The sequence below is a fragment of the Chanos chanos genome, chromosome 16, assembly GCF_902362185.1.
Source record: "Chanos chanos chromosome 16, fChaCha1.1, whole genome shotgun sequence".
Taxonomy (NCBI): Eukaryota; Metazoa; Chordata; class Actinopteri; order Gonorynchiformes; family Chanidae; genus Chanos; species Chanos chanos.
Window position 1 is genome coordinate 4,498,531 of NC_044510.1, and position 13,353 is coordinate 4,511,883.

The 13,353-nt window shown below is 38.5% G+C and overlaps 2 protein-coding genes across 2 annotated transcripts; both read left to right on the forward strand.

Moving 5' to 3' along the window:
• Positions 1-830: 830 nt before the first annotated feature.
• LOC115829671 (interferon-inducible GTPase 5-like) lies at positions 831-3,412 on the forward strand. Its single transcript, XM_030793834.1, has 4 exons — positions 831-889; positions 1,319-1,355; positions 2,060-2,630; positions 2,784-3,412. Exons 3-4 carry the CDS (start codon positions 2,060-2,062, stop codon positions 3,410-3,412), a joined length of 1,200 nt encoding a protein of 399 aa, XP_030649694.1. The 5' UTR covers positions 831-889; positions 1,319-1,355.
• A 7,163-nt stretch (positions 3,413-10,575) lies between these two features.
• Positions 10,576-12,754, forward strand: LOC115829679 (interferon-inducible GTPase 5-like). Its single transcript, XM_030793845.1, has 2 exons — positions 10,576-11,146; positions 12,128-12,754. Exons 1-2 carry the CDS (start codon positions 10,576-10,578, stop codon positions 12,745-12,747), a joined length of 1,191 nt encoding a protein of 396 aa, XP_030649705.1. The 3' UTR covers positions 12,748-12,754.
• Positions 12,755-13,353: the final 599 nt, after the last annotated feature.

Consider the following 13,353-nt stretch of genomic DNA (forward strand, 5'->3'; position numbering starts at 1 on the left):
TAGAAGTAGAATCATTAGAACTTTTTCCCCCCAATGTAGATTTACAAGACAATTTTGAATTGACATTAATGGTCAGTTGTCTCTAAAATCGAAGAATATTCCTGGATTTGAATATATCCATGTATGGTTTCATCTGGAATACTACTCAATTCTGCTATATATGGTATTAATTAAATTTCTATTATTTATAAATATCATGAATGATTTTTGTTTATTATTTAAAACAATTACAATAAAGGTAAGAACAAATAATTGATACTCTACTTGAGAATATGTCCCTGTGTCTGTTACTCTGAACATTTATGCCTCTACTTCTGATCACTTTTGTAAATTCAACAGACAGACTCTTGATTGATTCTATCTTTTAACTTCACAGTCTACCTCCTCTCGTGCTCTTAATGTTTTCTTTTCTGCATTCCTTGTAAAGGAGTGCCATTTCTTTGTTTTTGTATGTCCACCACTTGTACTGCTCTCTTGCTAAACTAGAAAAGGACGTTTGTCATACACTTTCAATGCTTTCTCGTAAAGCTGTTAATATTCGCGCAGTCGTGATTTAGGGGCGAACAGTTCAACCGCAGCTGACTACTGTGCTAGTTTAGTATTGTGTATATGGGGTGCTACTACGGGTGTTCTGGTCCGTGGCAGTGGAGGCGACGGGTTGAAAAGTTTCAGAAGTTTCGTTTTCGGTTTCCTCTTGCGGTGTGGGCAGGACACGGGCAAAAAAGTATTAAGCGTTTTGTTTTAATTCCAGCCATCATTGTTCGTTTTCTTCCTTGTTTGTCCGCTTGCCTGTAAGACTACACAGTGTTTTTGTTGTTGTTCGTTTCCTCAAAGTCTCCACGGAGTCTTCGGCTCGTCAGTCCCCAGTCGGAAGAACACCCTTTCAGCGGTAGGATATCGTAACTACTGCTGTGATAGTTATTCTTGTTAATCTTTTATACGGCATTTATTCGCATGAGTAGTGAATTATTTACTGAGGATAAAGAGAACGAGGTGCCCATGCTAGTGACAAGACATTTCCACTATAAGCTTACTTTTTGAGCGGCATAGAGTTTACATGAGTTTGATGTATACTGTCTTCAAGCTGTTAGAGGACAGATCTTTTCTCGAAAACTGACACTTAGAATGAAAATATCTGTATTGATGAGATATGTGTGAGAACGAGAATTTCTGTGATAGCTGGTTAATTCATTGTGTAGTCAGTGTATGTAATCTGTACTGTAAAAACAGCGAGTGTGAGTTCCAAACCATGTGACCTGTCTTATCTCCGTTGCTTTATGACTTGTGATGTTTGTTTGTTCTGGCACTTACCTTACAGAGTCCTTGTAAAGAATCCTCACAGTTTGAGCTAAAAGGTATGAACTATGAATGCAGAAAGTATGGAACTTTCTGCATTCTGCACCCCCCCCCCCCCCCTTGCTATCACAACTTAACAATGAATTGTTTTCTCTAGACAACTAATTTTTCTCAGGATGGTAGCAGTCTGACTCAGTAAAGGCAGTCTGAAGTTGAACAAACTAGAGTGGAAGAGATTGATGAACACATAGAATACTACTTTTATACTCGAGAAAATGATTAATTGTTATGTTGTGATAATAAGATAATTAAGCCGAGTTCACATTGAAACAATTGGTCATTACTACATTAAATTGCATTAAATTGCATTAGTATTAAAAACTAACAGCTTAGTGCTTGGTGGGTGCAGTGGAAAAGATGCTCGCCTGGGTTCAATTCATGATAGCGGTGCTTATGACTTGGCTAGGTGTCCACATGAACACATTTGGTGGTGTTCATGGGATTACCTCCTTTCTGCAGCAATAGTGGCTCCCAGTGCTTGGTCAGAGTGACAGACTAGTTGTGAGTAGATCTGGGGACCACAGCATGAACTCCTGCATGGTTTAAGCAACAGGGAGCAGAAATACAAGGGGAACAAGCTATGACTAAATTTGTTGAAAAAGGGATAAAACTGCAAAGAAAAAAAAAAGAAAATACTAATTGTTCAGCTTTCAGCTCACTACTCATGAATTTGTTTGTATCATTTTCTCTTATTTTAACCAAGATGGCTTCTATAGAGGATGGATTTGAGATAATTGATCCAAAAGACCTGGAAGAAATAAAAGAGGCCATGGCGAATAAGGACCTGTCAACTGTGGTTGAGAAGGTTCAAGATTACTTTGAGCAGCAAGATCGTGTGGAACTGAACATAGCCGTCACAGGGGAATCAGGATCTGGTAAATCAACATTCATCAATGCCTTTCGAGGACTGGGGGATGAGGACGAAGGCTCTGCTCCAACTGGAGTTGTTGAGACCACCATGGAACCAGAAGTTTACCCACATCCCAAATACCCAAACGTGAAAATGTGGGATCTGCCTGGGATCGGGACACCAAACTTCAAAGCTGACAGATACCTGGAAGAAGTTGGTTTTCAGCGTTATGATTTCTTTATCATTGTCTCATCAGAGCGATTCAGGGAGTGCCATGTTCAACTGGCCAACGAAATAAAAAAAATGAGGAAGAAGTTTTACTTTATTCGTTCAAAGATTGACAGCAACATTGATGCTGAAAAAAGAAAGAAGAACTTCAACAAGGAAAGGACACTGGATGTTATCCGGAGAGACTGCATAAGAGGTAGACTCATTCATATTATTTATTTGAAAATTCAACATTTCATCATTGTTCTCTTGTTCAGAAAATTAAGAAGTCTTGTTTTTTATTGTAAAATATTGGCTTAGAGATGCAGCAGCAGATAGGATCTCTAAGTCATCTCTTCTTTCTTCCTAGGTCTCCAGAGCATTGGTGTGTCCTCTCCTGATGTCTTTTTGATCTCTTGTTTTGACCTGGGGAGCTATGATTTCGGTCCTCTTGAGGAAACCATGGAGAGGGAGCTCCCTCAGCACAAGAGGCATGCATTAATGCTGGCCCTGCCAAACATATCCTTGGATATTAATAACAAAAAGAGGAAAGCATTGCAGGCCGACATATGGAAGCTGGCTGCCCTTTCTGCCAGTGTGGCTGTCATACCAGTCCCTGGCCTCTCATCAGCAGTGGACATTAACATCTTGGTAATTGGGCTCAGACGGTTTTACAATGCCTTCAGTCTTGATGACATTTCACTGCAAAGACTAGCCATCAAATCGGGGAAATCCTTTGAGGAGCTGAAATCTGTGCTGAAGTCCCCTCTGAATAATGAGATTAGCAAAGATGTAATCATCAAGCTCCTAACCGGCAGCATCGGCTTTGCCGTGGAAAGCGTTGCTGAGTACTTTCTCAGTAACATCCCTCTCATTGGATCTCTGGCAGCTGGAGCATTATCCTTTGGCACAATCTACTACGTGCTGCAGACCTGCCTGAATGAGCTGGCTGAGGATGCTCAAAATGTCCTCATGGCTGCCCTGCAGAGCCCTGTTTGAAATTACAATGTCAAGTTTTTAAAATCAGATTTCCAGATACTCCAAAGTACTTGTCTACAGAGGAACAGCAGAGTAAACCTGACGATGGTACAAATGAAATGACAGAATACTCCTCTCCGTTAAAGTTTACTACATTCAAGTTTATTTCTACATCAAGTTTACTACATTATATTCTTACAAAATATATATGCCATGAAACGTGTAACTTTGGTTGCGTAATGTTGGGGTATGTGTCATTAGCAGAGAACATTGTTGATCTAGTGAAGTGTGATCAAACAGCAAGTGTGATCAAACAGCAAAATTCCTTAGTAATCATGGTGAGGCATATATCTGTGTGTTGACACACTATGCTAAAGAATTTAAAAATGTATTCATAGCTCTGTGATAATCATTGCACTGTGCTGATCACAGCATACGAGCATTTGAAGCTTGCTTTGGGTTGCCTGTCTGGAATGTGCAGCAAATTTTTTTTTTTCCAAATAGGCCAGGACATTTTAAGACTGAGCCTGAAATATGAAATTAATTAATGTTTCTTAAGTATATGGAATGTCTGTTGACCATATTGTTTTCTTTTAAATAATGGGACATGGGAAACTAGTATGATGCTTTTCAGTTTGAATAAATTTGCCTTCAGCATACTATATTATTTGCTCAGGAAGTTGGGGTCGTGATCAATACCCTGCTGGTTGATTTGTCTTCCCTGGATTGATCAACAGATCAACAGAATTTCAAAGGTCATAGGGCAGATTTCAATATGTATAGCTTAGACTTTTCAATCATAAAAGATATATAAATAAAGAAAATGACTTCCTGACTAATGTTTTTGTGTGATCTCGCAATAAATAACAACTCAGATCAGTCACTCAGATTAACTGTCATTAATATTCATATTAAGAATTATTGGTCATTTATGTGGGTCATTATAGGTCATTTTTTCTCAATGACCACCCCCCCCACACACACACATACACACACACACACACACACACACACACACACAAAGAGAATCACAAAATCTCAGTTTTAGTGACCAGTATAATAAAGGAATTAAAGAGATGTTCATTTTTAAAAATGTGCAAGTTTGGTTTCTCCCAGTGTTTGTCTTTCTTTTTCTCATTCACTGGGTTCTTGGTTCTGACTCTCTTTGCCTTGGCAACCTGCAGACATCAGAATTGCAGCTCAGATACATTTTTTTGTCTGACTGCACGTTATGTTAGCCATAAAGTTTCCCATATTAGTGCAAAAGATCAGAACAGAAAGAACAGAGAGTAGTACATCCCTCTCATCCATTATGGACCTAGATTGGCGACTCGGAGCACAGAGTAAATTTCAGTTGATGTTTAATGAATACAGTGCTTTCGAGAAATCCAAAGGAATGTATTATGGTGACGGTATCAGAGGGCAAAGACAGAGGCAGAGGTCAAAAAACAGGCAGAGAAGGTCAAAAGGCAACAGGCAAAACTCTTTTCCAAAAGACAGGCAATGGTCAAAAAGGGGAACAAGAAAGAAACAAGACAAACCAGTGCAGGAAACAAGAAAGATGGCTAGATAATCCGGCAAACTGGAGTGGAAACAGACAGGGCTTAAATGCAGTGGCTGATGAGGTAAATGGCAGCAGGTGAACAGAAACCAGGCAGGGAACAGTGTAAGACATGGACCGGAGCAAACAGAAACAGACAGACAAGACATACATGACAAGACACAAGGAAAACATGGACTAGGATCTGGAAGAGCCAGGCTGGACTGTGACAGTAGCAGTCTTCTGGAGTCTTCTGACAAAGTGTAAGACCATTACGAAAATGTTGAAAATAGGAGGAAGAGTCAAAGTGGTTAACAAGTGCTTTTTTTAAACAAAACAAAACCAAACAAAACAAAACATTCGGGTACAGCAGTGAGTTCATACTAAATTTGGATATGGATGACTAAAAAAAGACTTCTGTCAGCTTTATGTCTTAACCGTTGTCATTCTACTATTGTACACCACCTGTCAAATTCAAATTCTCCCCATTTCATTTGCCTTAGTGTTGTGCCTGTCTGCCAAGCATTAATAAAAGGTAGCCTAACAGTTTACTCAGACAACTCCAGCTGCCTGTACTGATTCTTTTAGTGGAGTTAGCTAAGCTCTCTTAAACATGTTGACAACAGAGGGCCTAAATGTTAGGGTTTAAAGACAAGCACAAGGTCAGACTCAGTACGTTCGTTAAAATATAACTGGGAGGAATATACTTGCTAAGTGAGGTGCTACTAAGAGATATCACGATGTTCATAACATAAATTTATTTACTAACAGGACAACCATTTGTCATTTGACTCAGGCATTCTCTTTGTGCCCATTTGGAGCCAGGCCAACGTTACTAGCATTAACATTCCTAGCATTAACATTCAAGTTCAAGTTCAAGTTTATTTAGAGCCCAATATCACTGTTTACAGTCTCAAAGGGCTTTATAGGCCACAGCAGTCAAATCAGAATATGACGGCCCCCCCTTACTTCCGTTACATAGACTAGCGTTAGAGTGAAATAGCTTTAAGATGGATGATATAATTCTTCAACTTATTTCTTCAGTCTTGAAAAACACAGGCACAGTATAAATGTCACGCCCTGTTCTTCTCATTCCCCTCTCTACTGGTCAGGTTTGGTTGAAGTGTCTGTTACTTCCTGATTCCCTAGTTCAGCTTGTTTATTTAATCACTGAATTTATTTGTTAGTTCTGCCTTGTTTAGTCTTGTATAAGTACTTTCACTTTTCCCTTTAGTTTTTGTGTGGAATTGCTGAGTGTTTGCCCTATGTTGCATTTGATCTACTCACCTGCCTGAAACCTGAATCGGTTTTCTGTTTGGAAATCTTGGAAATCTTTTTTTGGTTACGTTTAATGTAAATAAAATATAACCTGACCTGCACATGCATCCAGCCTCTCTTAACAAGCATGACAAAAAGATCAATTCATAGTCTGTCTATTGATAATAGGGCAATGGAGCGACGGATGACCAACGGAACACGGAGGTAAAACTTCAGCTTTTGCAGTTCTTTTAACAAATCTAAGTTCTCTAAGCATGAGTCTTTGTTTCAAATCCATGTGTAACTAAACCCTGGAATTTCTGAAAATATCCCAAAACCAGGAAACCGGTCTTATTCCATCACTTCCAAAGTCATCAAATGGGCACTGCTTTTGGAGAACTGTCACTTCATTACTTTACTATGCTATGATTATAAACTGCTGGCTCAACCATTGGTGTTTGCCATCAGACTGAAACAAGGATATACAAAAGAATTGGGAATATCAGTCATATAGTATCGGTTATATTAAAGGCAGACATATTCAGAGCTAAATTTGTCTTGTCTTTGATGGTAACTCTTAGATTCAGAGTTTTGTTTGTTTATTTACTTATTTATTCATGACCCGAGCATTTGATACAGCTGAACATGCTTTTTGACTTTCAGCACTGGAGTATTTCGTTTTTGGGCCCTTTTCCAGAATGTAATGTGTCGGGTTCTGTAATATCCCTAAAAAAATATGTGGAGAAATATCTTGACATTGTTATTACTAAAATGTCGCCCAAAAAGAAAGCCTGAACTTATCCAAGAAAGTCTCCTGTCTTTCTTTTGCCTTGAAGACTTTGGTTTGTTTTTGTCACTCAGCAGGTTTACCGATAGGTTTGGTTTAAATATTTAATCTGATTAGAAATTCACTGCAGTACTCTAATAGGATGGTTTCATTGCCTTCCCACAAAGTGCAAGACATGGAAGTAAAATCATTAGAATCTTTTTTGTTGTTGTTGTTTTCCCTGTGTAAACTTAAAAGACAATTTTGGGTTGTCATTAATGGTCAGCTGTCTTTAAAACTGAAAAATATTCCTGGATTTGAATATATTCACATTTCATTTAGATTCCCCCATTTCTAATGTATATGATATTATTAAATTCGCACTTTTAATTGGAGGGACATTCCAACCCCCATGCCCTCTTTATGAATGATTTTGTTTATTATTTCAACAAATTATGATAAATTAAAGGTAAGAAAAAACAACTGATACTCTACTTATGAATACGTCCCTGTGTCTGTTACTCTGAACATTTCTGCCTCTGCTTCTGATCGCTTTTGTAAATTCAATGGACAAATGCTTGATTCTTTCTTTTAACTTCCCAGTTTACCTCCTCTCGTGTTCTAAATGTTCGCTCTTTTTTCTTTCTTTTCTGCATTCCTTGTGAGTGTGTGCCATTTTTTTTGTTTGTTTGTTTGTTTGTTTTGTATGTCCAACACTTGTACTGCACATTTGCCAAGCTAAAAAGGACGTTTGTGATACACTTTCAATGCTTTCTAGTAAAGCTGTCAATATTCGCACAGTCGTGATTTAGGGACGAACAATTTGACTATCGTGCTAGTTTAGGATTTTGTATGTAGAGAGCTGCTACTGGTGTTGTGGTCCATGGACGAAAGAAGGACAAGGTCGAGAAGTTTCGTTTTCGGTTTACTCTTGCGCTGCGGGCAGGAAACGGGGATGAAACGTTTTTTTCATGCCAGCCATCATTTGTTTGTTTTGTCTCTTCGTTCCTTGTTTATCTGTTTGCTCGTGAAATTACACAGTCTTTTTTGTTTGTTTGTCTGAACTCTCCACGGAGTTTTCGGTTTAGCGGTACCACTAGGAAAGACACGCACCCATCGTTTGAGCGGAATCGGAACTGCCGCTGTGAATGTTATTCTTGTAAGTCTTTTATACGGTAGGCCTATTTATTCGCTTAAGCCAGTTGTTTATTGGGGCTAAAGGGAACGAGGTTCCCATACTTATAATTAGACATTTCCGCAATGAGCGTACTTTGTAAGCAGCATGTTTAGATTCACAATTCTGACGTATCCTCCAGCTGTCAGAAGACAGATCTTTTCTCGAAAACTGACACCGAGAATGAAAATATCTGTATTTATGAGACGAGAACGAGGATTTCTGTGATAGCTGTTGACGATGTATGTTGTCTGTACTAAAACACAGCGAGTGTGAACCTAAAGCCAAGTGACCTGTCTTATCTCCGTTGTTTGACTTGTGCCTGCTGATTTTGGTTTGCTCTGGCGTTCACCTCACAGAGTCCTTGGGGAGAATAATCACAGTTTTAACATGTGGGATGACAATACGTCCTTTTTCCCGGACATGTCCTCTTTTTCGGACCTAAAAATGCGTCTGGCCGGGATTTCTAAATCGACAAAAATGTCCGGGATTTGGCTTTTTCTTTCCACAGTCGCCATTCCTTGTTTGTACACATGCGTTACTTTGACCTTTTTCTTTATGTCCCGCCCTCTCGCACGCCACCAGTGTACGGTCATGTACACTATCATGCCATAAACAGTTAAACTGCATCTCATTCATTACCGTTAACACCGCAGCAACAGCCAAGAGACCATAAGAAAGCCGTAGCGCCACCAGAATATGAATGGAAAGAAATAAGGTAATCGTGCCACTGTTATTATGCTAGCAGTTATTTGCCTTATTAAAGACTATAAAGGCTGTAGCCGGCTATATATTGCGGCAGTTAAGTACAGATGCAGTTTCACATTGTATTGTCAAGCATCAGCCTTACATGCGCAACGACAGGAACCTAAAAAAAAAAAAAAAAAAGAAGTTTTGAAGTCATGTCCTATCTCTGCTTCCATATGGAAGTCATAGTTGAGTCTTGCAAAATGTCACTGCGTCTCAGTAAGTTGTATAAGAATAAACAGAATCAGGTATGATTGTTGCTTGTCAACAGAAGATGTGAGCTAGAATGAAAGACAATGGGTCTCACTGAATGATGGAATAATTATTTGTTCCTTATGGTGTCATGAAAAATCTGCTGATTTTTTTTTAGATCAGAGCCACAAAAGTTGTGCACAAATTTGGTGAGCATACCAGTAATCACACTGTTTAGCTGAATTGTGCAAGTAGTGTTCTGTATTATTTAAAACAACAACAACAAACACACTGTTTTACCGTTCAAATGTTTTGTACATTATGGAAAGGGGTAGCTGCATTTCTCTTAGCAGGTTTGTTATGAGCAAACATTTATGGCAAGGCCCTGACACAACATCTGTTTCAGCAGGTTGAGAGCTCACTAATCACTCTACATGGACAATATTGTGTTAAATTGCATTAGTATTAAAAACCAACAGCTTAGCACTGGAGTGTTGCAGAGATGCTTGCCTGGGCTCAAGTCATGATATCAGTGCTGTACTGTCTTCATTGGGTACGGTAATAAAGAACATGTGTGGGGGAGAGTTTGTTGGGTCAAGTCCAATGGTTTGACAGAGAAAATAAAATCCAGTATAAGAGACTGGATCAGAAGTAAGTGGTCTGTTATATTTGTATTAATTCACTTATAGTTGCTTGTTTTGCTCTGACTACACCTAACAGACTTCTAGGTGAGGATCATCTCTGTTTAAGCTGAAGGACATCTACACTTCTACCACAAAAGAGAAAGTAAGTCAGTAAGTAAAGGTATGAGCTCCTCATGTTGAGAGTCTTTATGTAGATGTCTTTTTGGTGCCACTTTATTTATTATGATGTATAAAAGGACACATCTTAGTCAGTTTGGTGGTGAATAAAGAACATAACTGATATGACAAAGAAGGCTGAACAGGGCGTAACCCAGCCAGCCAATCATTGTAAATATAGGTCACTTATACTGACACCTATTTAACATTTTGGCTTGGAACTTTAGAGGTTGAGCTGTATAACAGTGTGTTCACCATGTCAATGAGTTCTTTTTTCTCTGTTATTGTTATTAGCAATGACATTGTTATTGATAAATAAACATTACTTTATATAAAAAATAATAATTTTACATAAAATCAATCAACCAATCAAAAACACTAATGAATCCTTCAAATAACATGTAATATATTAAGTATGTATGGTAGCTGCACAGAGACTGAGATGAACAGCATGTTGGCTGAGCAGAAGAATTAAATATACTGATAATGACCTTTGGTGTTGTAGGCATGGTAGACTTATGTTGGTGGGTTTGTTACCAGGAAAAAGTGAGATGCCAGCTATATTATACTGTCTGTTTATTTCTTAGGCTTATGACATCACTGATAGGCTTTGTTTGCTGACTGTATTCATCAGTCAGTCACACAGGAGTAATGATTGACTTAACCTACTTGCACTGCTTGTACAGGTGTTATCTCTCTTACACGAAGATGGCTGAATTGGGACAAGAATATGATGTTATTGGTCCAACTGAACTGGAGGAAATTAAAGAGGCTTTGGCCAACAAGGATCTAGCAACTGCAGTAAGGGAGATTCAAGATTACTTTGAGCAACAAGATCGTGTAGAACTGAACATAGCCGTTACAGGGGAATCAGGATCTGGTAAATCTACATTCGTCAATGCATTTCGAGGACTGGAGGATGAGGACGAAGGCTCTGCTCCAACTGGAGTCGTTGAGACCACCATGGAGCCAAAAGCGTACCTGCATCCTGAACATGTGAATGTAAAAGTTTGGGATCTGCCTGGGATCGGGACACCAAACTTCAAAGCTGACAAATACCTGGAACAAGTTGGTTTTCAGCGTTACGATTTCTTTGTCATTGTCTCATCAGAGCGATTCAGGGAATGCCATGTTCAGCTGGCCAATGAAATAAACAAAATGAAGAAGAAGTTTTATTTTATTCGATCAAAGATTGATTGTAGCATCAGTGCTGAAAGCAGGAAGAAGAGCTTCAATAAGGAGAAGACCCTGAATGATATCCGGGACGATTGTATTAGGGGTTGGTGTATTCAAGAATATAAAAATCAATATTTTATGAATATTTTATGGTCATTCCAGGTCGAATCAGACAAAATCCAGAGAAACGGTTGCAGCACCATCTCATATTTTGTTCAGAGTTTGTCTACACAGTGTTTGGGTCCCAAAACTAAGGCCTGTAAAATATTTTTGTTCAATTCCAATGTTTTTATATTTTTTGGGCTGAAGGACATTGGCACTTTGTACCCTTAATAACCATACATCCAGCAATTTCCATGTACATTTTCATGTTCCTACTAGTTACCCCACATACCATTTCAGTCCTATGAAAATACGATCAAAATGTGCTACCACGCGTTGTTTTATTCATAACATCTTCATGTCCATTGGCGGTAGAGATCTCAAATATTGACAGAAAATTAATAAAAGATTGTATTTGCAGAAAAAAATAATGATTGATATCATATTGGTGCAAAAATGTGAATTTGTAGTACCCTCAATATTACTCTCGTATAGGAACTTTGCACTCTTTTTTTCCAAATCTAGGGCCTTATGAAAATAAAATGGCATGCAGTACAGGCTTTTAATGGTTTTGGCATACAGAAAACATGTTTGTCTTCCATCAGACAAAATTTGGTGAGGCTAGGATATTAATTCCCAGATATGGCTTCCCAGATATGGCATTTTGAGGCTATAAAGATTGAATAATATCAAAGGCTGAAAAAATATGAAAACATAGAATTTGTACAGAAATATTTTACAGGCCTTGGTTTTGGGACCCATTCATGATATAGACGAGGTCTGAACAAAATCTGAGACGGTGCTGCAACAAATTTATCTGGTTTGACATGGAATGATCTATATATATATATGTGTGTGTGTGTGTATGTATATATATCAAAGAAATTAGATTCAACCTGCATTTGCTGTACCTAACAAGGTTAAATATGGACCAGAATTTTGATTTTATAACATTCAAAAATAACACCATCTCTTTTCCCAGGTCTTGAAAGCATCGGTGTAACCTCTCCTGACGTCTTTTTAATCTCTTGTTTTGACCTGGGGAGCTACGATTTCAGTCCTCTGCAGGAGACCATGAACAAATCCCTTCCCCAGTTCAAGAAACACCTTCTTATGTTGGCCTTACCAAACATAACCCTGCAAATTAACAAGAAGAAAAAGAAGGAGCTGGAGGCAGACATATGGAGGGTGGCACTCATCTCTACTGCTGTCGCAGCTGTACCAGATTCTGATTTGTCAATCTGTGTGGATATCCTTATCTTAGTGGCAGTGCTAATAAAATATTACCGTGCATTTAATCTTGATGAGCAATCTCTGCAGAACCTCGCTGAGAGGTCAGGAAAGCCTTTGAAGGAGCTAAAGGCTGTGCTGAAGTCTCCTCTACATGAGGAGATTAGCCAACATGTGGTCAAGAAGCTGTTGAGTAGGAAAGATAACAAAACGTATATTAAGTATTGGCTTTCCAAAATCCCCATCCTGGGATTGCTGACAGCTGGGCCCTGGTCCTTTGTGGTTGTTTACAGAATGCTGAAGACGTGTTTGAACGAACTGGCTGAGGACGCCCAGAATGTGATCATGGCCGCATTTCAGTCGCCCGTTTAAAAGCACAGCTTGACATTTTGTTGGTTCATCTGGAAAGATTTTTTTATGTAACATCAGATTGCCAGTTATCTTTTAGAGTAGACTTGACTTGTTGTGATGTACTTTGTTCATCAAAATTTGTTTTATCTTCTTTTTTGCACTCTTCTCCAAGTAGTCAGAAGTTCTTACAGTGGATAATAAAAGAAAATTTGAAAAAAGTGTGAGGTGAATGCATTACACTTTTGCCCCACTATTGTTATTAAGTATTGTCAGAATAACTGGACGTAAATACTGTTTAACTGATTTAATAAAGACAGTGCATAACAGTAACAGACCTCAGTAGCGTTCTCTTACTCCGCTTCTTTTCTTATCACTAGCAACGTCGAATCCATGAATACATTATCGCCACCTACTGACGGATGCATAGAACACAACATATTCCCCCTGTACATAAGGATATTATTAACAATATGAGTGGCAGTGCACAACAGAATATAGCATAGCTTGACATGGAAATAGTAGTAGAAATAGTGAATAACGTTTAACAACTCTAATGTATCAATAACAATTCACATAATAACAATGTCCAAGCAACAAAATGAACATTTTCAACAAGGTGCATTCAGT

Bases quoted from the DNA above. Each gene is read 5' to 3' on its own strand.
- LOC115829671 (XM_030793834.1), top strand. From the start codon at position 2,060: ATGGCTTCTATAGAGGATGGATTTGAGATAATTGATCCAAAAGACCTG. The intron at 2,631-2,783 runs GTAGACTCATTC...CTTTCTTCCTAG, and splicing joins CCGGAGAGACTGCATAAGAG to GTCTCCAGAGCATTGGTGTG.
- LOC115829679 (XM_030793845.1), top strand. From the start codon at position 10,576: ATGGCTGAATTGGGACAAGAATATGATGTTATTGGTCCAACTGAACTG. The intron at 11,147-12,127 runs GTTGGTGTATTC...CTCTTTTCCCAG, and splicing joins CCGGGACGATTGTATTAGGG to GTCTTGAAAGCATCGGTGTA.